At 53.1% G+C, this 26,593-nt stretch overlaps 1 protein-coding gene across 4 annotated transcripts in view; it reads right to left on the bottom strand.

Annotated features, from left to right (window-relative positions):
• Window positions 1-26,593, bottom strand: part of RAB11FIP5 (RAB11 family interacting protein 5) — a 35,740-nt gene continuing 9,147 nt past the window's right edge. For 2 of the 4 annotated variants that reach the window (XM_036225200.1, XM_036225199.1), the window contains exons 2-6: window positions 13,416-13,852; window positions 12,622-13,321; window positions 4,211-6,181; window positions 658-847; window positions 1-409 (exon numbers count right to left, since the gene is read on the bottom strand). In XM_036225200.1, coding sequence (XP_036081093.1) covers window positions 206-409; window positions 658-847; window positions 4,211-6,181; window positions 12,622-13,321; window positions 13,416-13,852 — 3,502 coding nt within the window. In that variant the 3' untranslated portion in view covers window positions 1-205. The remainder of the gene's footprint in view (window positions 410-657; window positions 848-4,210; window positions 6,182-12,621; window positions 13,322-13,415; window positions 13,853-26,593) is intronic. The other 2 variants (XM_036225201.1, XM_016130597.2) reach the window with 2 other exon arrangements.

Genomic DNA, 26,593 nt, shown 5'->3' on the forward strand with positions numbered 1-26,593 from the left:
GTGACCCACCTCCAATGGGAGTCCAAAAGCTCCCCCCTTCCAGCAGCCTCAGTTGAGGCAGGAGGAAGGGGGAGCAAGAGGTGACAACAGAGGACAACCTGCACTCTGCCCCAGGTGAGTGAGTTCTGTAGGAGTAGGGAGGGTGTGAGGCCCGTCTAGGCAGAGGGTCCACGCCAACCCTCCTGGGAAGTAGGGGTGAAGAAGGCTACTTGGGGGGGCCGGGGGGGATCTGCAGCAGCGTGGGTGAGGTCTCCATGATCCGCACCAGCAGCCGGTCAATGTAGCTCTCCAGCTCCTGCACGTGCTCATCCCGCTGGCTCAGCTCCCGCTCCCGTTGTAGGAGCAGGCCGATGAGCTCGTCGTGGGTCAGATGATAGTACTTGGCTGACTGGTCCAGTACACCTGAATCCTGAGGCCAGATGGAATGACAGTGAGCAGGGTACCCTCAGGCCTACACGCCCACCAACACCCCAGCTGCACCACCACAGGCCCCTGGAGCTGTCTCTGTCTCTAATGCCTGAGGTGGCCTAACTGGCCCCGGGGCTTCAGCGAGGGGGCCAGGCCTGCTCCTTCCTCCACCCTGCCCAGTGCCCTATTCCTGACCTCACAGCACCACTGGTCCTGTCTGATGCCCCCTGGCATCCTGCTGGGTCTCACCTTCAGCCTCTTGGTATCCACAGTCTGGCCAACCTGGGGTGCCGGAGCCACAGTCTGAACACTGCCAGATGTGACTGTCTTGAGCTTCTCCAGCCCACTGCTCAGGGCTGTGCTCAGACTGGAGCGGGACTGCTTCTTGTCAGGGCTGCCCTCCACAGGGGCTGCACTGAGAGGCTTCACAGGGTGGGGACTGCAGAGACAGACAGGAGATGCATTACAGAGAGGGATGGGCAGTACAAGGAAACGGGGCCACAGGTCTGCTGGATAGAAACACACCACTTTGTGGTGAATGCCCCTACACAGCCAAGGCCTCAGGGCAGCTGTGCCCAGCATTCCTCAGCACCTGACTACCTTCTTCCTCCCCATTTCTCTCCCTCAAGTGACTTTGCCCCTTCACAGGGACAGCAGAGGCCTCCTACTAACTTCTCTGTACCTACAGCCAGTCTTTGCCAGGGCCACCCATCTCCATCCATCTTTCCTCCCTCCTCTTCTATATTGGAACCTTTCTCTGGAAGGGGAAGGGAGGGTGACCAACTCTCCCTGTTTCCTAATTTTCCCAGGACTGTAAGGATTCCCAGGATGTGGAACTTTCAGTGCTAAAACCAAGAAAGACATGATCAAATTGGATCACTTGGTTGCCCACCTCTCTCCACTGGTTGCTTTCACTCAGCATTTACACTGGCCTGAGAAACCTTCCCTTGACCTTGTGTTTGCCTGGCTATCACCCTCAGTCACTCCTGCCTCTTCTTCCTTCTCACCTGGCCTCTCCACAACACAGACTGCATTGTCACTCTAAGTTCTTACCTTGGCTGACTCCTGAACCCACAGAATAGAATGTCAGCCCCAAACAGTGTTCCTGCTGAGGCCGCCAACCCCTTGGTTCTTACCTTGGTGACGTCTCTGTGGAGTTGACTCTTGGATCACTCCTTCCTTTGGGCTGCTCTCCTTCTCCCGTTTCCCCCAAACCCTGCTGTGGTTTCCCAACCTCCAACAGCCCCTTCTTAGCCTTAACTGCGAGCCTTCCCTGGGGTTCTCTCTGCTCCACCTCCTCATTGCCATCTCCAGCCTAGATCTCAGCCCTGAGCTCTAGACACATGCAGACAGCGGCAGGCTGGCTCGCTCCACTTGGAGCACACGTCACCCTCCCCTCTGTACCTACCCTTTCTTCTGCTCCCCAGTAGTGAGTGGCACCATTAGGCTCTCATGGCTCCAGTGAGAAACCTGGGGACCCCTCTGAATCCCCCGCTTCAGCCTTAACAAACATTGGGCCCTGCTACGTTCTCCCATACCACCCCCTCCTCTCCAGGCCAGAGCTCGCTAAACCTTCCTTCTGGCCACAGCTAAGCCAGCTCCTTCATGGAGTCCTGCCCACCACCAACCATTCCTCCATCCTGCTGTGGGATCATGGTCTCGTGGTCCCTCTCAGGGTCAGAAAACACAGTCTCTAACATAATTGGCCCCTGCCCTTTCCTCCTGGATCTCTGCCCCCATAGACTCCAGCCACGGACAAGGCACTCTCGCTCACCTTTAGGCTCTTCCAAAAGCTGTTACTCTGGTTGGAATGGTGCCCCTTCGTGCAAGGGCTTGCTATCTCTTACTCACGTTTCAAAGCTGCGGCAAGGCCACTTCCTCCAGGACACCTTCCTGAGTCCCCCAGGATGACTAAGGTGACCCTCTCTCTGGGATCTCCTAGCATCCTGCACCTGTGACAGTTACCCAAACTGGAAGCTTTGAGCCCCTAAAATATCCTCCTCCTCTTAGAAGACCTCTGATAATTTATGCTTACTTCACAGAGGCGTTGAATCATTCACGAGTAGGAAGCAAAATGGCTTGGGTCAAGGCCTGAACTCCACTAGAAAAGGGCTCACCCACATCCAGAGAGGTCCACTCTATTACTTAGGAGAGGGCCATGGATTCAGGCTCACAACCTGGGAAGTGACAGAACCCAGGCAGGGGCAGGGAATAGGGAAAAGGACATATCTCGGTCTATCCTTCCCACCTAGGAGTTTGCATTAGAGAAGAAGGTATAAAGCCACCTCTAATGCCACGGGAGGTGGGAGTACCAGTGAGTACCCGCCCTGAACAAGGGGCCAAGAGTCCTTGGCTGCCGATGTGATTGACCCCCTGCAGATAAGGGTCCCTGGAGCTCTCATGGATGCCATTTCCTCACCTGAGAACTGGGAATAGCTCTATTTGGCTTACCCACTCCATGATGTAAGGAACATACCAACTACAGACATGAAGCCAACTTCAAAGAGAATAAAACTTCTAAAAAAGTGGTAATTATAACTAGAAGTGCTGCTAGCACACAGCAGGGCCAGCTGAGAACAGTGGAAAGATGGTAACTACCTTCTTTCCCATACCTCCAGGAATGGTATCACCACCTACTGCTAAAACGGCAGAAGGGGCAGCACAGACTCCTGCCCACATACTACCCACATATCAGCACTGGTCCTGGGCCTTCCCTTCATGGTTCACTTCCATCTTCTCTACTAGATTGGGAACTCCTTGGGAATAGAGAGGGGACAGTGTCCTTCATCTCTGTTCGGTGTCTGACACACAGTGGATGCTCAGGGAATCTGAAAGACTTAATGCATAGGCCAGTGCTGGAGCTGCCCTGCTCCCCAAACTCATGGGCCTGCCCTGCTCATCGGAGGCAGCAGCCACCTCTGCTTCCCCCACTTCCTCACGCAGGCCTCCTAGAGCACTGGCGGCCCTGTGGACTTTGCTGCACCTGCTGAATCACACCCTGTCACCCTCCCCTCCCCGCCCCCTCCCCCCCCCCGTGACCTGTGTCTATAGATGCAGACCTCAGCTCTGGTCACCACTCACCAGCTACCCAGTGAGGTCACAGCCTCATAATTCTTCCAAAACAGACCAATGCCAGAGTGACCACAGTCACACGGGTACCCACTGTCGACTCAGCACAGTCCTAAGAACAAGGGGGCCACCCCGAAGGCGCAAACGCAAACCAGTGAAGCACCTGATGAGACCAGAGACCCTTTCTTCTGAGGGTCGCATACATGGAAAGCACTTTTTTTTCTTTTTTGTGCTCTAATAGTGTCTCTGTTTTCCTCTCTGACCTCGGTACCGGTCCCTCCTCTGGCTCTCTGCCTACAGCAGCCTGTCACCCTGGGGCCTGTCACAGAGTACTTGGGCCTTCATTTGACAAGCTTCACTGCACCCCAACCCGCCCACCCCCCCACCCCACCCGCCCCTAGTGCCTAAGTGCACAAGCTCTCATCCCCTTTCCCCTGCCAACCCACATCACCTCTCCCTACCCCATTCCTCGCCCCTGCACTTCATCGGCATCATCCCTCAACCCCCTGGCTTGCAGGGGTACCAGCTGGTCCAAGGTCCCAAAAAAGGAGGTGGCTTCAGGGCCCATACCACAGAAGGCTCGTATCTTCAAAGCCTCTCTTGTCCTGCCTGGGTGAAGTCGCTGCTCGCTCTCCCATGGAGGGGCTGAGGCTGCATCATGTACACCTCGGCCCTTGGGCTGTGCTGCTCCCTTTAACCCCTTCCTCCAAAGTGCTCTCGGGTGGCTGCTCACCTGGCACTGGGCTGTGGCTCCTCAGCTGGTCGTGTCTCCAAGGGCAGAAGCACAAGCGGGGAGGCTGGGGTGGCTGCAGCGTGGTCGTCCCCAAGTGGGGCAGGGGAGCCCCCATTGGGGGAGATTGGCTCCCTGGGGGGCGGGGAGGAAGAGGTCAGGGGCCAGGCTCCAGGTAGGGGAGAGCATGGAGGGCTGGGCCCTCCATGGCGATGGCTGGCCCAGGGCGGGAGAGGGGGCGGTGGAAAGGCAGGCTCTGGTGGGGTGGGCAGCTCTTCTGGGCCAGAGTAGATGGACGATTCCCTGGACCCTGGAGGGGATGTGGATGGGAGGCTGGGGGGATCTTGGCTCCCATGAGACAAGAAGGGGTTCAAGGCATCCTCCTCCAAGGCCCACATAGCAGCCTGTTGAGAGCTGCCTGGAAGGGGCCCAAGCCCCTCTCCTGCTGGTCCCTGGCTGTGGGCTTCAGGTGCCTTGGGACCTTCTCCTCTTTCCGGAGCCCCCCAGATCTGCTGACTCTGAGGATCCAGGCTCTTTGAGTAACAGGGCGTGGGGGCAGGACCCTCAGGGCAGCTGGTGGACAGAGACAGGCAGGGCCCAGATGCAGGAGGGCTAGCATCCTCTACTGGCTCTTCCAGGCTTGGTTCACCCAGCAGGGTTCCAGAAGAACAGCTGTCAGACTCTGAGCCTGGCTTCTTGCCCTCCTCCTTGGCCTCCTGGGGACCAGCAATCAGTGCACTTGAGAAGGCGTCTTTGTCTCCTGTCTCTGTCCCCCTGCTACTCAGCCCCCCTGCAGGCTCCTCCTCCTCCTCCTCCTCCTGAGACTCTGAGGCCGTGAAGAGGCGTGGTGGTTTGGGAGGTGGTGTGCTGCGCTGCACCCCCTTGTCCGACACCCACGCGGGTTTGGGCTCTGGCTCCAGCTCCTGTGGCGGAAGCCCCTGGATACCCTTGGGGCTCACAGGTTCTGGCGACTCTGGCTGCACCTGGGGAGGAGGTAGCTCATCAGAATCTTCTCCCTGTATGATTGGTGAGGACATCTCAGCTGCAGGAGAAATGGTGACCACATCCCAAGGCCACGAATTTTCGACGGTATCGAGCTCATGCAAAAGCTGGTTCTCGCCTCTGGAGGCCTCCTCGTCCTGGCTCTCGGGGGCATCATCTGGGCCAGGCAGCCTCTCCCACACACTGATCACTTCTGGAGAGCTAAAAAGAGATGTCGCACTGTCTGCTGGACTCTGTCCTGCTTCCCCTCCTGGCACCGTTGGCTCCCTCTCTGCTTTGGCGTCTGAGGCTTGTGGGTGTAGCAAGGCTGACGTGGAGGGCAGGCTGGCCCCTACTGACCCGAGGGGCCCCTGGTCGGCCACACTCGTGCTCTGGTGATCCAGTCCCAAGTCCAGAGGAGCTCTGGGTTCCAGCCACACGCTGCTCCCACCTCTTCCTCCTCCCCCAGGCTCTCCCTGGGGCTCAGCTGCCTTCACTGTCATGGCCCCAGGGCCTGGGTCTTGCAGCCCAGTCGCCTCCAGCCCCACTCCTGCAGGAGCCAGAATCTTGCTACTAGCCTCTGGACGCAGCCTGCTGGCAGTAAAGATGTTGAAGGTGTCTTCCCACTCAGGCGGGGCTTTCCCAGGGGAGGCCAGAGGGGTGGGGCTGGCCTTCGAGGCACTGGGGAGAGAGGGAGCAGGTGAAGGAGAGTTTAGTGCTATGTCGGCTATGAGTTCTTCGAAGAAAGGGTTGCTCTGCAAGGAGGTGAGGAACGGGTTGGTGAGACCCAAGAATCCAGATGGGGTGGCTTCAGGGGCGGCGGTGACAGCAGCAGCGGTGGTAGCAGCAGGGGAGGTGGCTGCAAAAAGGTTAGTGCTTAGCATGGGAGCAGCGGTGGGAGCAGGAGTGGGGGGGGCCGGAGCACAGGGGGAGCAGGGGAGGTGGTGAGGAGGAGCAGCTGGGTCAGGTTCTACCTGAGGAGACACGTCCAGGCTGTGGAGGGAGACAAAACCGTGAGCCTCCTGGTTAATGCCAAGACTGGAAACGCCCCTGCTGAATACCACACACCCCTGCCCCCCACCTGCCTAGGGAGGAGGTGTCTCGGCGCACAGGCAGGGTTCAGGCTCATGTGTAGGCCAGGGGACAGAGGGAATACTGCAACGTATAACATATATTAGGTACCACCCAAGAAGGAAGATGCTGTACAGAGTTCATTTAATTCTCATGCCAGCCCTAGGGAGCATTTTACTGGCAGGATCTCAACCTAAACTAAGTGTTCTTTCCACAACCCTGTGAAGATTCCACTCAATGCCAGAATTATGCCTGAAGAGGCAGTTGGAAAGTATCTTATATCCCCTCAAGAACCAGGAAAGGAAAGGAAATACTAGCTGGCTTGAAGAGGACAGAGACCAGAGACAGCACTAGTAGAGACATGACTGGCTTCTACTGACCCCTCGCAGTAACAGGAGGTGATGACGGGGCTGTCATCAGGTATAACAAGATATTAGTACATAACAGGTAAAGGAGGACAGCAAAACACTGCTGAGGACATCTACTGTCAGGCGTCCACATGGCCCAGCACCTGACAGACGGTGCCCCTCACCAAGGGTACCCACGTGCCAGTCTTGAAAGTAGCCCTTGCTGTGGGGACAAAGGCTAGAACGTGGAACAGAGGCAGGAGCAGCACCAGGGGCCTCCTGAGGCCCCCCACACTGATTCCTGGCTCCCCTGGGAAATCCATGCCATGGCAGTGAACCTACATGCCCAAAGACACTGGACAACAAACACCTGTTGGCCTACAAGTGTCCTCTCTAGGGTCTTCTCTGGGAGGGGACATCCCCTACACTTGTATCGTACCTACGGTGTGCAGCTAACTTTAGGGATGTGGGCAGGAGCAGACTCTGTAATTACAGCTCTCAGCTTCCTCAGGACACTCCCAGGACATAGACAGAAGACTAGAAAGACAGCGCAGGACCCAGCGCCCCAGTCTGCAACAGTCTGGCTGTGGTTTGCAGCTGCCTTGAGGCTGACCCCACCTGTCAGACCCAGACCTCAGTGGCCTCACCTGCTATCTGAACCCCATCTCCCAGGCCCCACTCTAAGCCCCAAGACTCCCAATCCTCGACCTTTGCCCAAGTGGAAACATCCTGGGGAAATCCCACACATCCATCTTCTCCACTCAAGCTGCCTCTTCCCACAGGGAAATCATGGGGGTGGGCGGGCTTCACCAGTCAGCCCATGAGGACTGCAGGTTGGGATAGGAGGGCATTTAGGGAAAGAGGCCAAAAAGTCTGAAGCTTGCCAGGATATTCTTCCAAGAACTCAGGGTCCAGACAGACCAGGTCCCACATAGAGCTGGGCAGAGGCAGGGCCAGCTTGTCCACAAACACCAGAAGCAGGAAATGGGAAGGAATCAGTTCAACCAGCAGCAAAGGTGGGCTTCCCGAGAGTCTGTGAATCTGTGAGCCCAGCTTCGCGAGGAGGACGTAGCCAGGTCCCCATTCTCTGGGTTTCTCTTAAAAATCTAGCTTCCAGAGATTCTCTGACCCTGTTTTTCCCCTACAATAACTCCCCATCCAAGGGTTTATTCTCAGTCTCATGCCAACACCTAGAGATGGAGAAAGAAGAGGTAAAAAAGTCCCATCCACTCCCGCCCCACCCGGGCTTCCCAGCAGTGCTCTACTCCTACCGTCAGGACATGGTGATGGTACTGAAATAGGGAGAATCCTGGGCCCAACATCCCTTCTCCCTTCAAACCAGGCAGGCCCCAGGCTTACCATGGGGACCAAGGAGAGAAGTATACCACCACGGTGTGGGTCAAGACCCTGACCTGAGATGCCCCTCACTGGGATACCCATACTGGAGACAGCCCAACCCTGCCAGCAGGACTCAGACCCCCAGGAACAGGGCTGGGGTAGTCTGAGCTACCTCTCCCCCCAGTCTCCTTTATGGATGAGTGATCTAGGGGAAGAGAGCTCCATCAACATAAAATAGCACCAAACTTAGCTCTACAACCCCTCGGCCCCAGCCTGGCCGTACTCACCCTTAAAGCTTTACAACCATCTGGCTGGTAGTCAGAACTATAGGGCAGCAGAACGGCAGGGAAGTTGGCTGGAGCCCCAAGCTAGGCTGGCTAGCCCCGAATGGCTCCCCAGAGGTGAACACAAACCCGTTGGTATGGAACCAGCAGAGGGCTCTCCCTGGAGAAAGGGACTCCAGGTGCCAGGCCCAGCAGCTTCCCCGGAGCCAGCGGCACCACCAAGAGCATCCTGTCCACGCCTCCTACCCAACAACAACCCCTCTCCCCCTTGCTTTCCTCGTCCTTGTTCCACATGAGATGCACATTCTGAAGGTTCTCACTTTAATGTGTCCCCTCCCTACCATTCCACCTGGCACAGATCAGAGACACAGTCCCATGTGTGGTTAGCTTTGCAGGTTATGCTCTGAGGACGGATAAACACGTGCATCCCAGAAGCCACCAAGCCAGCTTAGCACAGCACCATCCCCCACCCCTCATCAAGCAGTGGGGGCTTCAACATATGCTGATTCATCATCTCTGTTAGGATCAAAAGTTGGGGGAAAAAATTAGAAATCCAAATGGCCCTGCCTCTTCAAATTATAGATCAAACTTCAGGGCCTGCAGGAACCTCAGCACAACTGGTTGAACCTGCCATTTAATACAGGAATCATCTGTTCACTCCAAAAGACCCTCTGTTCTTAAACACTACTGTCACTGGGCAATTCACTGCACCTTTGGCCCACCCCTGTAGCTGGAGGCCAGGCTTTACTAGTGGGCAGCTCTTTCTCAGGCTGAGATGAGCTCTATGTCTTTGTTATTTCCCCACATTGGTCCCAGAGGTAGCATGCGGCTCTGCAAAGGCTTTTTTTCCAGGCAGTCCCCACAAAAGGCCAAAGCCGGCCTTTGAGGCATACCCACTCCCAGAAAAGGCACCCTTCAACCCTCTCTCCTAAGGCATGGTCTCCTGGCATCTGCCTGAGACGTGCCCAGATGTCAAGGAAAAGTGTCCCGGATACCAGACATATCCTCTCCCATCATCTGGGCAGAAAGAGGTGACACAGTGGGACCTTGTGAGTAGGGAGACCATATCATTTATCTTCCAAACCAGGACATTTTCAGTATGGTAAAGGGCACTAACTATGCCAGGAAAACAGGCACAAACAGGACGTGTGGCCACACTAACTCTAAGTCACTAGGCACACAGTGCAGTTATTCATTTACTCCACCAAGAATGTCACTGAGACTGCAAGCTCTTTCATGGGCCACTGCACAGTGCAGGCTCACCAGGACCTTGTCCACCACACCTGGTGAGAGACTAGGGCAGAGGCAGAGATCATTAAAAGCCTCCACGATATTCTTGCCGCTGTTGTACCACACTTACCCCCTAATTAAAACAATGGTTGTATTCACCACTTGCTCCCCTACAATGCACAAAGTTCTATGGTCAGTGTGAGGGGAGGATGGGCTTAGGGAGCACAGAGTGACCTGCCCTGGGGAAGCAGATACTCTAAAAGGGTAGAGAAAGGGAGGGACAGACACAAAAACAATCCGCTTTGGCACTGGTGGGGTTAACACCTGTGGTCTTCACAGTCCTAAACTAAGTAGCTCAGGGTGCACGGCTCACAGCAAAGCTGGTGAGCAGGGACGCATCCGGTGGCCAGGATGGTGCTTGCTCTCCGTTACCCACACCCCCAACATACATGCTAGTAGGGGCCTGGTGTAACAGCCACGAGACCGAACAGATGAGGGCCATTTCTGGAGAAACAAGAGGAAAATCTCAGCCCTCTATACCCTTCTTCTCTTCCAGCCACTGCCTTTCCCTGGATACTGTGCACCCAACACATTGCTTCGGGCCTCTCCATGGGGCATCAGTGCCATGTGGGAGCACTAGAGGGCGCTGCTGCCCTTCCTAGTGAAGAGCACCCAGCAATCTGCAATTGCAGCCCTAGGGCAGAGGCACCCCAAACCTCTAGGCCTGTGGACAGGTTCCGTGTGTCCTTGCTGGAGATGCTGCAGCTACATTCAGTCACTCTAGTTCTGGGTGCTTAACCTACAGCTTCCAGCAGGGAGCTCACCTCTCATATTCTCTTCAAAAGCCCTACGTAAGCCCTCTGGGTAAGCACCAACAGACATTTCTACCAGATCTGCCTCCCCACTGCCTCAAGGTAGGGTCCAGGTGATGTTGATGGAGTTCAACACCTCTCCAGGCCAAGCCACTTTATCCAGAGACAAGCCCCTCCTGCCCACCTGGATACAAGGTCACAGAGCCTGCCCCTGCAAACGGGCCCCAGGGAGGGCAGGAATGGCCCCAAGTGCCCTCCAACCAACTGCGGACAAGCTCAGAATGAAAGTGTGAGAAGGACAAACACTTCAGAATTCTTATGGCCATCAGTGACCTAACTTCTCTGGATTCTGAAAGGTCATTAGGAGACAGGGAGAAACATGAGAAGTAAAATGGATACTATAAGCAGGAACAGTGACACCCCCAATATAACTCAAAGTCATGGCCTGCAGTGGTCTGTGCCCAAAGCCTGCGCAGACACTAGAAATGACCTCATAGAGAGATGTCCCCCAGCATCTCTCCTGCCCTAGAAAACACCCCATAAATGACAGCGCTGAGCCCCATGGTCTGTGCCCCTTCTGACACAGGCCCCCAGCTGTTCTCAACAAATGCCCCACCCAGGTATCCTACCCCCTCCCTCCATTCCACCACCTGCAAATTTCTGTAAGTTGTCACAGGGCCACCAGACTTAACCTGGGCATCTGATAAAGGCCAATCCCCTTCTTCCCAATCAGACCAAGGCTGATGTACTCAGCAGGGGCGGAAGTGGGGGACAAAGGGTGGTATCACTCGGAGACTAATCCACCCCACACACCTGTCTATGAGGCTGCCAGCTGGCCAGGGCCCAGACAGAGAAAGACCCAATGTTTCTCTCCCAACTCCTCTCAGCACACTCGAATTTTACAGGAAAAGAGAAAAACCAGGACTTCAGGAGTCTTCTCCCTCTGCTGAGAAAGAGGTTTGGGGACCTGCTGTCCCATGGGCTTTACCCTTTGCCACTGTGCTCAGCCTTCCCATCCCACCCGTATATCCATGGACGGGGAGGAGCAGGGCTTTCTGAGAATGGAGATGGCTGCCCTTGCCACATTGGTTAGAGTTGCTATAGACACTCCTGTCCAGGGCTGGCCTCAGGCCTTTAGGAAGCGGGGACACACCACACCTACGGTCTATGCCTGGAGCCCCATCCTGGGGCCTGCTGGACAACGTAGTAGCAGCCTGCAACGTAGCAGAGTTAGGAAAAGGCACACGGGCTAGGGTGGGGGTCAGGGCCTGCAATATTGTGATTTATAAGAAATATGTATGTGTCCTTCGTCCATAGTTCCTGGACCACAGCTCCTAAAGCTCTTGAGATTTCCTGAGTGATAAGAGCAATGGGAGCTTGTCTTTTATAATACTTGTTCTCTTGTCCAGAGTTCCTGAAAACACTTCAGAGTCATAAATGTGAAATGGATATTTGTTATTCATAACAAACCCCTTTTACCACAACTGGGTTTATGTGAATGAGGTGCTTTTTGGAAGGGGGTGGGCTGACTGCCAAGGGAACCAACCACAGAGGGTTGGAACTTTCAGTCCCACCCTGAATTTCTGGGGAGGGTGAGGGACTGGAGGATGAATCAATCAATCGCCAATGGGCCATGAATTAATCAGTCACATGAAGCCTCCATAACAACGCAAAAGGACCCAGGGAGCCTCTGGGCTGGTGAGCGCATGGAGATTCCGGGAGAGTGACTGCACTCGGCATGGAAGCACCGTGCCTGCTCCTCATGCCGTGCCCTCTGCACATCTTCCATCTGGCTGTTCCTGAATTACAGCCTTTCATAACAAACGGGTGACCTAGTAAGTAAAACGTTTTTGTGAATTCTGTGAGCCTCCCTAGGAAATTAATGGAACCCAAGGAGGGGGTGTTGGAACCTCCTATGTATAGCTAGCTGGTAAGTCTGTCCTCACCTCTACTTGCCAAGGCTTCCCTTACCTTGAAGCCAGAGGATAGAGGTGGAGGTTAAGAAGCAAAAAGTTCATACAAAGGACGCCCTTCCTTTTCTCTCGCTTCCTCCTAGTCCTCCGCCTCCCTCAGGGGATGAGTGTACCAGCTCATGACGCAAGGCCCACCACTGAGGAGCTGGACTCCTCAATCCACATGGCCCTCAGAGCACTGTGCCCTTGAGACTCGACTGCCTCCGAGTGCAGACAACGAATTTTGGCTTAGGGAAAGCCCCGCTCAACCATGCAAAGCCAGAGCCCCAGCGGCTGCCCGAGGGCCACATCGGCTCTGTCCTCCCGGCTCTGGGATTCAGGCTGCAGACACCCCATCATCCTCCCCGAGGGGCAAAGATGGTCTTGCCAAGGACGTACCTGGGTTTCTGAGTTGGTTCCTTGGCTTCCCTCAAGCCAAACCAGCTACTCTTGACCTTTTCCTCCCCGCTGGATGAATGATGGGGGGAGGCTCCTAGGGCGAGACCTCCCTTCTCCCCCAGAGAGCCACGGCGCCCCAACTCGCTCCGACTCAGGCCCTGGTGGTGATGGTGGAACAGGCCCATCCGGGGTTTCCGCTCCTCCTTCCGGGATCCCTCCTTTTCCACCACAGCCTCAGAGGAGGCCACCATGGGTGTGGCGACCTGTACCGGCTTCCCCTCTGGGAGCCGGGCCCCTTCCTCCTCTCCAGAGTGGCTGGCCCCCATGGCCAGAACTTTGGCCTGAGTGCTCAGCTCCTCCTGTCCAAGCACTGCCTCTGAGCTGCTGGTGCCATGGCTGCCTCTGCCCCAGGAGTCATCTGCAGACCGAGGCCCCTCGTCAGAGGGCCGTGAAGAGACACTGTGCAGGGAGCTGGAGGGTGGAAATGGGCCAGAGATGGAGCTGCGGTGCCGCAAGAGGCCCTGGGGCTCCTCGTTGTAAACATGACTGCCGTTGACACAGAGAGAAGAGCGGGAGGCAGTGTCAAGGTGGCCCTGAAGTTCGAGAAGGGCCCGGGGGGTAGCTGCTCGCATCTGGCTGGCCTCATCGCTGCAGGTCCTTTTGTGGGTGAGCAGCTTGGGGGACTGTGCAGAGTCTCTGCCTGAAAAGGAAGCACACTGGGGTTAGCATGGGGAAGAGGAGCCCTGTTTTCTGGCCGTGGGTCTCCCTGCCAGGCATGGCCCCTCACTGCTCACCCCCGTCGGTGGACAGCCAGCTGCTGCGGCTCGGTGAGCGGGTAAGGAGCTCAGCGCCCGGGCCCTGGTAGGCCAGGCTCCCGCTGGCCGAGGACAGGGTGCTGTCCGAGCCCAGTGATGTGTTGGACTGGGTCAGGGACGACTTGCGCAGTTTGTTGCGGAGGAAGAAACCTTTGGCTTTGCCCATCTTGCCCAGGCTGCCCAGCTCCGGATCCTCCAGGGCACTGCTTGGGAGGATGGCAGAAGCAGATTCCAGGTCATATTTCTTCTTGCCCTTCATCTTGTCCTTGATCTTGCTAAAGGGGGACCGCGGCTTGTCCTTCACGGACAGGTCAAACATACTGGCACTCAAGTTGTTGCGAGTGAACTGGATGGTGACCTGGATCTCCCCTCGTTCCTTCTCCTTCTTGCCCGCCTTGGAGTGCAGCTTGTACCACCTGTGAGAAGAGGGGTGACAGACAGAGTTCTGGTCACAGACGCAGGGAGCCTGGCTTCCACCAACATCAGGTGCCTCACAGGGCCCCTCCCTGCTTTGAGGGCCACAGCAGCCTCTCCCGAGACTCCTGCTATGATACACAGGCCCTGCATTCCAGACTACAGGCATAGCTGAGAAACTATACAAAACTTTTCCATGCTAGAGAAAACCAAATCCTGAGTAGCAGACGCTCCTTGGTGCTACTGGGCAGGCAGCAGTTGTTACCACACCGTGGCCCCCTCCCAGCCCAGCACCTTCCCTGGAGCTCAGAGACCTCCCCTCTGCCCTATCCCCCACCCCCTCCCACGGCAACTCTGAGTCTCTGAGTCTCAGAGGGCTGAGGCTGAGCCTAGGAGGGATACTTACATCTCCAGGCCCTGGTATGGAAAGACCTGCCCACATTTTTCCCTGTTTACATCATCTCCTCTGGCCAGTCCAGGCTAAAGCTCTGCTTTGAGCTACCAGTGAGCCCAGGAAAGAACAGCTCACCAGAGGCCTAGGGCCAGGAACACAGGAACACTAGTACAAATACACGCACTCACCTCACCCACTCACTGACTCACCCCAAGTCCCACCACGAACATTTCTGCAACATGGAGAAGCAGACAAGATGGTGTAAAGGGGCTTGAAGCAAGAGTGCCAGGGAAGGAGGATTCGTATCTGCTGAGCACCTACTGTGTGTCACAGGAGTGCAGGGGTTCTCATCTCACCCCCACTTACACCTCACAAGTCCATAAGGTCGGCGACACTACCCAGTTTTACAGATCAGGAGACCGAGGCTCAGAGGTAAAGTAACTCACAGAGAACAAGTAGCCGGGAAGGAGAGGGGAGATGCGGAGCTACAAAGCCCATGTTCTTCCTACTACGCACTCGCAGAGAGACCACTAACACACATGACCAGGTGGGTGGAGCCCACCCTACAGGGGAGGGAAGCTCTTCCTTCCTCTGCTTCCCTAATCCTCCTCCCCAACCACTCAGACTCCCAGGAGAAGGCTCAAAAAGGAGTGGCTAACCAAGCCAATTCTGCCTGGCTGGCCACACCATACAGCATCTGAGTAGAGAAGCTCAACACCTCCATAGTCCCCCTTCCCACCCAACTCACCCAGGTCACATTCCTGCCTATCTCCACAGATGTGGGCAGAGAGATTCCTCAGAGTCACTGAAACAGAAAGGTTCTGAACTTAGGAGCACCAAGCCAAAACGATAGGGTCAGGTGCAGCTGAAAACAGGAGTAACTGGAAATCAGCTTCTTTTCTCACACCAGCTCTCAGAATGAGTAACCTCCCAGCACATAGCTGAAATAAAATATTCAAAGGATATGTTCCAAGGTAAATTAAGGGAAATCTCCAGAATGCAGAAAGACAAAGATGAGGCAATTATTAGAGGTCAATCCAAGGAGGTTCGCCACAAAATAACTGGAGAGTCTAAAGAGTAGAATGGAGTCTGTTCCCATGTGTGAGGGGCTTGGGGGGCATCTCTCTCAACCACGAAAGAAGAAAAAAGCTGAGCAACCTGAAAATCAACAACTCACAGGGGATTTTTAGGCAGAGAAACTATTCTTGTATCTACTATAATGGTAGATACAAGTCATTAGACATGTGTCAGAACTCATAGAGTATAAAACACAAAGAGTGAACTGTAATGTAAACTATAGCCTCTAATGAATAATATTGTATCAATATTGGCTCATCAATTGTAACAAATGTACCTCACTAATACAAGACATTAATAACAGAAGAAACTTGGAACTGGGGTGGGGATGGAGGTATCAGGGAGTATATGAATGCTCTCCATACTTCCCACTCATTTTTCTGTATACCTAAAATTGCTCTAAAACAACAAACTTTATTAATTTACAAAAAGAAGACAGGATGTGCAGAGAAAACAAAGACGATGAAACTATGGAAGAAAGTTTTCTGAACTGAAGGATGTGAGCACCACCACGGAAGGGCCCCCAAGTACACAGCACAATGAAGACTCAGTCACGGTATCACTGTGAGGTTTCAGAATACCAGGCATAAAAGAGATCCTAAAGGCTTCCAAAAAGGGGAGACAGGTTCATACACTCAGGAGTTAGAATAGCATCAGGCCCTCTCTAGCAGCACTGGGAACCACAGGAAGTCACGCCTTGAAAATCTGGATGGAAAAGTTTCACAGCCTAGAATTCTAGACCTAGCCAATCAGGCACGAAGGTGGAATAAAGTCTGGTAGAAATGGTTGGATCGATCCCTGAAGGGCTCAAAAAGTCCCTTGGTGCATACACACCACACATACATAGCCCCCACACCACCACACAAACACACGTCATGCACTATTCTACTCACTACACTACACTGCACCACACCACACCACACGTGACACTGCACAACACCCCACACATACACCCTACACACTGAATTACACACGTCACACAACACCCCACATGCCTGAGTCAGCACTATGGAAGCCGCCGTCCACCTGGGATCTGCCCACCCCACAGCGTGACCTCCGTGAGCTTCTCTTGGACACAAAGGGGTTGGGAGTGGGGTAATCTTACACATGAAAAGTCTTTAGACCTCTAAATGTCCAGAATTAAGTCATTGTAAGGTCTTGGTGGTGGTAGTTTTTGTGTTTAATGCTGAAATTAAAAAAAAAAAAAAAAAAGGTCTTCCCAGGGGCACCTCCCCCTGCATCCCTGGACGATGTCATCATGACTAACCCCCCTGTCCCTATCGTAGGCTACGCCTGGCCTCTCCTTGGTGACCACTCAATGGTCTGAGCAGAGTGAGCCTGGGCTGTTGGTTCTCCCTCCCAAAGTGGAGAGACCGAGCCCTGGCAAGGCTGGGCCTGGCAGACAAGGCACGAGCAGGGAGGGTGCACGGCCAGGCTCGGAGGGTGTGTGTGCACATCCCCACGCTGTCATAATATGCAGGGGCAGAGAGGAAAAAGTGTGTGCTGGGGATAAGAGTGGGGAGGAGAGAGCTAAGTGAGAAAGACAGACTGAAGGGATGCATGTGAGGATTTGTCTGGGGGCAAGAGGGGAGGTTTAATAGCAGGAGGAACCAGCTAGCACCGACATCCTCACAACCCCACTTTCTCAACCTCATGCCCGCCCTGGGCCTGAACCTTTAACTCTTTAAAGGTCCATCCCTAGTTACTTTCTCCAAACCTGGCCTAGGCCCCACTAAGGACAGAAAGATCGTGGGAGGTGGGGCAAAACAGAAGGGTGTGGCCTCCAGTCCCAAAACCCTCCAAGCCCTGAGTAGCTGGCATCAGCAAGTGCGGAAACCCTTTGCTGGGGCGTAAAGGTCAGGGGCCCTCAGCACCACTGGCCACGCGTCACACTCCACGCTCCACAGCGCTCGCCATGGTTATCTCTGGGGGACGAGGCTGCAAGGAACCATTGCTTCCGACATTGTCTATTTTTGTCCTGTTTGAATTTTTTATAAGGAGCATGTATCACTGTCATAATAGGAAAAAGAGGCATGAAAATGCCGTTCCTATCTCGTCTCCTCAGTTGCTTGAGCCTGAGGATAAGCTGCTCCTCTTTCCCTCTCACATCCTGTGATGAAGGGAGCGGGCCTCACTAGCCTACGGAGAGGCTCAGGTCCGTTGCCCAAAGGATCCTTGTCCCCTGCCCTTCCCAGTTCCCTCTGCTATAAGGTCACCTCTGCCTCTGCTTTTCCCCAAGGAATCTGGGGGTCTCTCTTAACCTGCTTTTCAGGGAGGCCAGGAAGGAAAGAAAAGGCTTTCTTCACCATTTTTTGAGACACTTCCATTCAGAGCAGGGTAAGACTGGGAACAGCCAGGATCTGCTTCAGAAACTCCACCCACTGTCACCCAGCTATCCCCCGACCAACTTCTCTCTGCCCACCAGGGGAAGACTAAACTGGACTCCGCCTAGTACTTCGGGTGCCTCAAGGACTTGACTACAGGCTGAGATGGCAGGGTGCCACAACTAACAGCTCCCCAAAAAAGGCCACATCCCTCCCTCGGACCCCTGCTTACTGCTTCCCCTGCCTGTCCACAGGGTCCCCCAACAGACCCCAGGCCTGCCAGGTACTGCAGCACACAGTCCAGTGGGGCTAGGAGCGTGGCCAGTGTGGGCTGATAATCTCTCAGTGAGAAGATGAAGATGTTCTCTTTACAGAGCCCTGTACACAGCAGACCCCAGAGCAAACATGCTCTCAGCATCTCATCCCTATGGACTGAAGCTCCAATGGGGAACAAGACAGCAATGTTCTGTGACCCAGTTTAGGTTCCATCACCTCCAGGAAGTTCCCTCAGCTGCCACCATGCTGGCCCCGTCCAACCCTCCTCTTTTTGACCAAGCATACATACTCTGAACCGAACTCACTCTACAACCAGATCTGGCCATGCTCTGCTCCAATCACCTGGTACTGTCATCCCAGGTACCTGGGGTCTCCCTAGCTGGGCTGTGTACCCTGTGGATATTTACTGAGTATCCCTAGCAGTAAAGCCTGAAGATGTCACAAGCCCTCAGTGATTCACTGTGCACCCCTCCCTCTCATTTCCCCTTGCTCTGCCCACCCCTGGCTAGGAAGTCTCATCTGGATGTACATGGCAGCAGAGCACAATGGCTCAGAGCTGGATCTGCATCTTGAGTGCACATCTGGCCCTTCCACTTACCTGTATGTAACTTTCAGCTACCAGGTTTCTTTCCTAAGCCTCTGTTTCTTCTGGTGTCCAGTGGGGATACCATCCTATAGGGCAGTGGTCCCCAACCTTTTTGGTGCCAGGGACCGATGTTCCTAAGGGAACCTAATGCCTGATGATCTGAAGTGGAGCTGAGGAGGTGATGCTAATGCTGGGGAGTGGCTGCAAATACAGATGAAGCTTTGCTTGCTTGCTCGCCAGCTGCTCACCTCCTGCTGTGCAGCCTGGTTCCTAACGGGACACAGACTGGTACCAGTCCATGGCCCAAGGGTTGGGGATCCCTGATATAGGGGCTGCCAAGAGGATGACACACACAAAGCCTGATCAGGTGGAACCAACATTTCCCATTTAGTCTTGTCATTCCTTCCCACACTGTGAGCTCCTGGGACTTTGATTCTGGTCTCAAAACCCTCACCCTGAGCACTGTGCCTCGCCTTTAAGGGAATCTGCTGGCTCCTTTAATAAATATTCATCCTCAATTCATCAGGACTGGCCATGGAGGAGACGGCCCCTGGGAGGAACAGCAGGGACTCCTAAACCTGGCCTCTGGTTTTGGAGTTCCTGCTCCTCCTCATAATGCACCCCTCACCCTGGGCTTTCTTGCTCTCTCACTGCCCTGCACCCACCAGCCTGGGTGGGCCAATGTAGACCTAGGACCTCCAACTCCAAGTAGCAAGCTAAGGCCTAACCTGCCACTCCCGTCCATGGCTGAGGCCCAGCCAAAATTGATCAGGATTTGACCAAGGCCCCAACACACATCTAGATGGAGGTTCATGAGACAGATCTCTCATCATCAGAGCTCTCCAGTGAGGCACCCAAACCTGCTTTGACATCAGCACAAGATTTCTTTTCTACCTACTCATACCAACACATCTCCTAAAACCTACAGAATTAGAAGGGCCAGACCTGAGAATCTATATTAAGTGAAGGGAGAGGGGTCCCTTCTCAGATGACTGAATTCATCAGGCCCCATGTGAGAATCGCAGGAGATAGTCCCCTGCCTGGTCTATATCACTTCATGGATCAGGGACCAGCCTTCCCTCAGCCTGGGCTCATCCTCAGTGACACTCAAGTGGTACCCAAAAAAACGTGCACCTCTCCCTGCCTGGCTAAGGTTTGCCTTCCCAAGTCTGATGACTTGCTCCTTCTGAGAGGACTGACCCTAGCAATGTTTACCCCTTCCCTGGGAGGAGACTATAGACCAGAGGCACACATGTGTGGGGAGGGGCAGGGACCATTAAGCACTTCCTATTAATAACGAACAAGGCCTTCTTTCCAGGAAACCACTTCTGAAAAGGCACCCTCACTGAGACGGGACAGTGATTCTGCTCCGATGCAATTCCCCTGCCACCAACCAGTGCCCAGAGCCTGTGTTCCTTGACTCCTACAGCATGTAAATGACCAATCTGCACATCCTTCCCTGTAGGTACTAAACTGTTCCACCTGCATCGCACTCACCTCTACTTGACTCTCGAACTGTCTTAGGCACTGGAACTCACCGAGGCCCAGGCAGCAAGTTATCAGGAACCAAGGGTGTTGAAAGAGATGATCATTATCTGGGACTTGTCCCAGGTCCATCTGAAGCCAAGGCCTGACAGGCACCATTAGGAAAGGAGCAGTAAGAGGAAATTCCTTGTTACAAGAAGAAGCAGGCAAAGCTATGGATGCTACTCTTTGGGAGTGATGTTCAGCAGCGCTTCTCAAACTGCACAGTACTAAAGGGTCCCTGGGTCCTGTTACAAGACAGATCTGACACCATGGGTACAGATGGGCCTGAGAGGACCATGCCTAGGCAGAAGGAGACATACGATGGGACTAGAGAATTTGCAGAGCTAGCCTCACTGTGCCTCTTTCACTAAACAGATAGTCCAAGAGACACAGGCCCAAATCTAATTCTTCCCATTCTGTAGATGAGGAAACTAACTTACAGGGAGGTTTGTGAATTGCCCAAGGTCACACAGCTAGTAGGGGATGGAGTCAGAACTTGACCCTGAAGATGCCTAACTCCTAGCCTATGCAAGGTCTTTAAGGTGTAGCATTTCTCATCAAGTTGAATGCAAGCTTGTACCTCTGGAAACCTTGAAAAGACAGAGGCTGGAAAAGGCCTAGATGTCCGTCACAGACTCCCAAAGAGGCGCAGAGATGGGGTATGAAGACCAGAAAATCATTCCAAGAGTTGCCACAATCCTGGAAGGATAGAGCCCTGAGACATTACTGAGGGAGCCTAGGAGTTTTGTTCTGTCCCCAGGCCATTAAGAGAATAGCCTCCCCCAACAGCCCTCAGGGTCCAGAATTCCTGGGGGGGCTGACCATGAGAAAGCTCTTACAGAGCTCCTGCTCAGCCGAAATCCTGCCCCCATGCTCCCCCAGCCTGACACAGTTCAGCAGGCCCGGTGTGGACTTAGGAATCACGCGTCAGCCTCCTCCCAGGCTGGACCCCTCTCCACTTACAGCAGAAGCAGAGGACAAAGGTGGGATGGAAGGTGTGGGGGGACTAGCTGCCTTACCTGTTACCAAGACTATGGCCCTACTTACTCCTCCTAATGGGCTACCCAGCTCCCCACCCATCACTCAGGACCCTGTGAGCTGGGCTAACAGTTGCCACACAGCATAACTGGAAAAACCCAGCACCCTGGGAGGCCTGACCTAGGGCAGACACCAAACACATGCAAGTGCCAGGCGGTTCCTGTCAGAGATGGGGCGGCGGGGCCACAGCAGCCACAGGGCCAGGCACACTCAGTTCACTTCCAGTTCTTATCAGTACAAAGTTCAACTTAAGACCCAATAATCGTGCCCCTCCTGAGCCCCTACACATCATTTATGTCAGGCCTCCAACCCAGGGACGTTTGTCTCCTTTCCCTCTCACAACTCACATTGAAACTTTGAACTCTTTTCACTCTATGTGCAAATTATATCCAGAATTCAACCTTTCCCACCACTATCACCTTATAGTGCAGTCCAGCACCATCTCCTGCTAGACATTACAGTGCCCTGCTTACCTGCCTCCCTGCCATCTGTGCTCCACCTGGCAAACGGGTGAAATCAGAGCACATCACATCTGCTCCTCGGAATGGTGGAAAGGACTATCTTTTCGGTCCCTGCTCCCCTGACTCTACATCTCATCCCACACTGGCCTTCCTGGTGTCCCTAAACACGTCTGTTATGTTCCATCTCAAGGCCACTGCGTTTGTCTCTCCCTTGGCTGAGACACAGGCCCAAATCTCAGGCCACGGTTCACTCACTCACTGATGTCGGGTCTTGGTTTATCTGAACCTCCTCAGGCTTCCTTGAATACCCCAACTTCACCTGCCCCTTACCCTATTTTATTTCTTCGGTGTACTTAACACTACCTGACACAGTGTGTCTGTGCATGTGCGTGTGAACACATGTATATCTCACACAGTAAAATAATGTGTGTACGCACAGCCATATAACATCTGTCTCCCCCTGCTCTACAGGCAGCAACTTTATTCTGTTTCCCCAGCACTTAAAATAGTGGACACTCAAATATTTGTTCAATGAACTAACAAGTTAATCCATGAATTGACTTAGGAACTTGTTTGTCCCTGTTTACAACTGAACGGTTTTGTAACGTTTCCATCGTTACAAATCCATGGGTCTTATTGATGACACCAGGAGTTCCCAAAGAGCAAAAGGGGGCTCCCTGCCCATATCCCCCAATAGGAGCCTCCCAAAGGAAGGGGCCGCGAGAGCCAGGCTTCATCCCCATCTTTGAGAATCTCAGAGGATCCCAACCAGAGTTGAGGAGTGCCCAGCCTCCTGAATGAAGCTGACTGTTGACCCCACTCTAGCCCATCACTAAGCCGCTGGCCTCATCACCACTAACAACTTCCCCTTTAATCTAGCACCTATTGCACACTGGGCACCATACTAAGCACTCAACACACCAAATTATATCCTACTAATCCTCTTAACAGCCCTGTGAAGTGGGAGTGGGAGGCCAACCCTGAGAGTGGCTATCAGCAAAGACTTTGGAACCAGCTGCCTGGTTGAAGCTCCAGCCCCACCACTTACAGCTTTGTGACCTTGGGCTGGTCACCTAATCCCTCTACGCCTCTGTTTCCACACTTATGGGGGTAATGGATGTCCATTCCCTTCACAAAACCACTGTAAAGATTAAGTGGAGTATGTGTGGAGTACCAGAGAATAGGGCCTAGCACATGGGAAATGTCCTACAAGTGTCAGCTCATGTGTTTTTACAGGCACAGACACGGAGGCATGGAGAAGTCCACTGAGTTAAGTCATACAATTATTTTCAGTAAATAGGAGAGCCAGGATGTGAACTCAACCTCCCTGTCTCCAGAGGCTCCAACCTTAATCACTGCACTATACTGCCTTCCTCTGCAATACCCCCCACCACACACACACACACACACACACGCCCAGAAACCCCTGTGTCAACCAAGGGATCTAGTCACTCCTTATTTCCCTAGAGCGAGGGGTATGTATGTGTTAAACAGAGAAAAATTACATCTTTATTTCCCCTAATCTCTAACTGAAATTTAGCATTTCTTCCCATTATGAATTTTGCAGTAGTAGAGTAGCAGTGCCTGAGGGTATCACCAGGAAAAATCAGATTATTTTCATATCACATTACAGATGTTACAGATGTCACAAAATACTGTCTCTACTCGTCACTACTTTGAACTTTAAAGTTATTAGACCACCACTGGATCACATTATTTAATACAGCAATAAAGCACATGTTGCTTCAGCAAATGTTCTAATAAAATGATAAACGCCCTTCAGTGTCATTCATGTAGTTTGTAATCTCATGTTATTTGAAGACCTTGTTCTGAGAAGGGGTCTATGGCACACACACAAAAAGGCTAAGAACACCTGCTCTAGAATAGGGAGGGCACAAAGGCAACAGAAGGGCAAGTCTTTGCCTTCCTGCCCCAATGTATAGCACCTAAGCTGAGACCTCAAAGCAGAGGACAGGCACTGCTCCCCAGTTCCCAATCAGAGGCCCAGGAGGGCCTGACGATGGGCATGAAGCTGGCCGGTGGCCCTGAGACTCGTCATACTACAGTGCTCAGCCTGACCCTCACACACCCTGCATGCCATTGAAGGTGACTCCAGAGAAACAAAAACAGCCAACAGTACCTGTTTCCAGAGTTTGTTTTGATCATGACCCCAATACCACAACCCCCAACTTCCCCGGGGTTGATCCCCACCTGAGCCTCACCTGTGACGACTGCAACCTGTCAGGTCTTGCACCTTCTCTTTCCTGGCTGTAGCCTCCACCCCGGTCTCATGAGAGACTGGCCTTATCTCAGGCTAGTGAAAAGCTACCACCATGCTGGGGATGAGAAGCCTGCAAAGCTGACAAATGTAGAATCAAAATCCACCCCCCGAGGCAAATGAAGCCAACAGGCCTTCAGGGAAGACAATTATGCTGCCCTATGTACTGGCTGGAGAATCTTCTAGAAGACAAAGTGAGGGGCCAGCAGGCAGGGGTAGAAATCCTGATCCAGTTCTCCTTTCCTGGCCTCTCTCTCCACATCGAGCTTCCCTAGAGTTAGTACAAACGGGGGGCTTCAGGGTTCTAGAAGGGAAAACAGGTGACTCAAAAAGTAGAAGTTGGGGGAAACTGTAAGAGAAAATACCAAAATAACTATCCAAAACATTGTCTGCCCCAGATTTCCAGGCCAACCATCGACCATTTCAAGTGATGTTGTACAGATTAAATCATTTGCCCTCAAAAGACCTGCCACCCTGTCCCCACCTCCGCAGCTCACGAGGCCCTGCTGTCTCCCCTTGGCAGGAAACGCCTGCTGTGTGCGTGACTATTATCTTGCACGCTGTCAAGGGGCAGGGTGGATTTTTAATTTGAAAGTCATCACCAATTGAAAAATAATGGCAAAAATTTGTCATTCCTGCTATTCCTATGTAGAGTGACCAAACGGTTGAGAGGTCAGATTCCTTATGCCAAATTCCTGAAAGATACAGAAAAAAAGGCAGAACTGGATTCCGTGGTGACAATCATCATCAATGGACATTTAAACCACTGGGAGAAAGAGAACATAATGGCTAAGTCGGGCTGATGGCCCAGAACCCACTGCTTCATCTGGGCTTCACTGAACGTGAGACACAGATGGTGAGGCCACGCAGCAGAGGCAGCCACGCCACGCTGAAGGGCTCCTGCCAGGAGCTGGGGCAAGGGGAACAGGCATTCCGGAACTAGTGTTCAGGGTCTGGAGAATCAGGGTGAAGGGCGTCATGAGGAACCCATCAGCCAGGGCCAGTGTGAAATATTCTCAAGGACAAGTAACCCAGCTCCTCCATTAGTGAAGGGTATGAAACTAAGAAGGGAACTGTTACACTGGGAGACGCACATCAGGCACAGTTCAGGAGCCCTCTCTGGATCCTGACTCAACAAACCACCCATAGAGAGGTAGTTTTGCTATCAGAAAAATTTGAATATGGACTGGATACTGGATGGTTATTAAGGAGTTGTTAATTTTGTCTGCACAATAATGGCATTAAGGTTATGGTTTTGAAAAAACACCTGGAACTGTTGGAGTTGGCTGAAAGCACATATTGAAGCATCTAGGGAACACTGACTCATTTATACTCTCCTTCTGGTCCCACCTGGGACTAACAAGGGGTCTATATTAGACTCCTGAGGAGATCAAGGGGTAGCCTTAGGCCAGGACACAGCTTTTTCTCCTTGTCCTATGACTAAGCCCATCTCCTGGTCTTGTCCTGAACCTTGTGCTACCACCCACCCATGGCCACAGCCCCAGCACAGGGGCCTGACACGTGACATCCTGACAGCCCGTCCTGGCACTCACAATGTCTTAGAGGCACAGTAACTAACTCACCAGTGAAATCCCACACAACCAGAGGAGGCCTCAGCCTCCACATAAACACTTCCCAAGAATTTGCCAGGAACAAGGGAACAGGCAGGGAGTGTCCTTGTGAAGCTTACATCTTGATGGGGAAATAAGATATCCATACAAGGGAAGAAGGTGATCACCACAAAAAATGCACAAATAAACTGCACAGGAAGGTTAAAAGGGAGTAATAAGATGATTTCAGAAGAGATAGAGAATGACATGTCGTTTATTCTGGGCCTTGAACAATGGGTAGGAAGGAGGCAAGGACATGGGTGGGGAGACATTCCAGGTGGAACAGAATACGAAGATGCCCAGGGCTGGACAGGCAAAGACAGGCAGGAGGATGCTTTAGGGCAGATAGGAGACTTCTGGCCCTGAAGAGCACCACAGGGTACAAACCGAGGACAGGAGCTGATTGAAGCTGTGCTATAGGAGGAGTGCAGGATAGCAGGGAAAGGAACAGCAAAAAGGTGAGGTAGGGGAGGCCAGCAGGAAGCCAGAGCAACCCTGGGCAGGGCCCATGGCCGGGCTGACCGGAGCAACTCCTTAAGCCTTAGTAGTTATTTCTCATCAGAAATTAATAAACTGGTATTCTCATTTATAAAAAGGAAGCAGTGACTATATCAGTCCAGAGCCAAGGTAAAAAAAAATAATAATACTAAACTAGGACAGGAGCAATGGGGAAGGTGGGAGGGGCGGGTTTTCCTCCCCCTGCAGCACCGTTCTGGCAGAGCCACTCCACCCTGCACTCTCACCACTTATCAACAGCCGGGCTGTTACCCACCTTCTGTCCCCCGCAACCTAGGGCCCGATATGTGGAACACTTTCTAACACCTGCTGGATAAATGAGAAGAAATCAGTAGGGCTCAGCTAGTTGCAAAAATAAGTTGGAAAAAAAAAATTTTTAAGGGCATAATAGGAAAACCCCAATGGGCTGGAAGACAGGACACCTGAGTTCCGGCCCTGAATTTGACTTACTAAGTGGCTTTAAACTAGCCATTCACCTCTGTAAAAGGAGGTGACAAAAAAATAATAATAATTTAAAAAGCCAGTTAGGGGCAGGGATAATTAAAACTGTTATTACTCAAAGTTTGGAGAGACAGCTAGAAAACCTTTTCCCGGAGCTTCCTTTAACTACATACCTTCCCTCCTCTCCAAATTCTCCCATGAGCAGTCGTCCTTAT

This window comes from Rousettus aegyptiacus, unplaced genomic scaffold (assembly GCF_014176215.1).
Source record: "Rousettus aegyptiacus isolate mRouAeg1 unplaced genomic scaffold, mRouAeg1.p scaffold_m13_p_7, whole genome shotgun sequence".
NCBI lineage: Eukaryota > Metazoa > Chordata > Mammalia > Chiroptera > Pteropodidae > Rousettus > Rousettus aegyptiacus.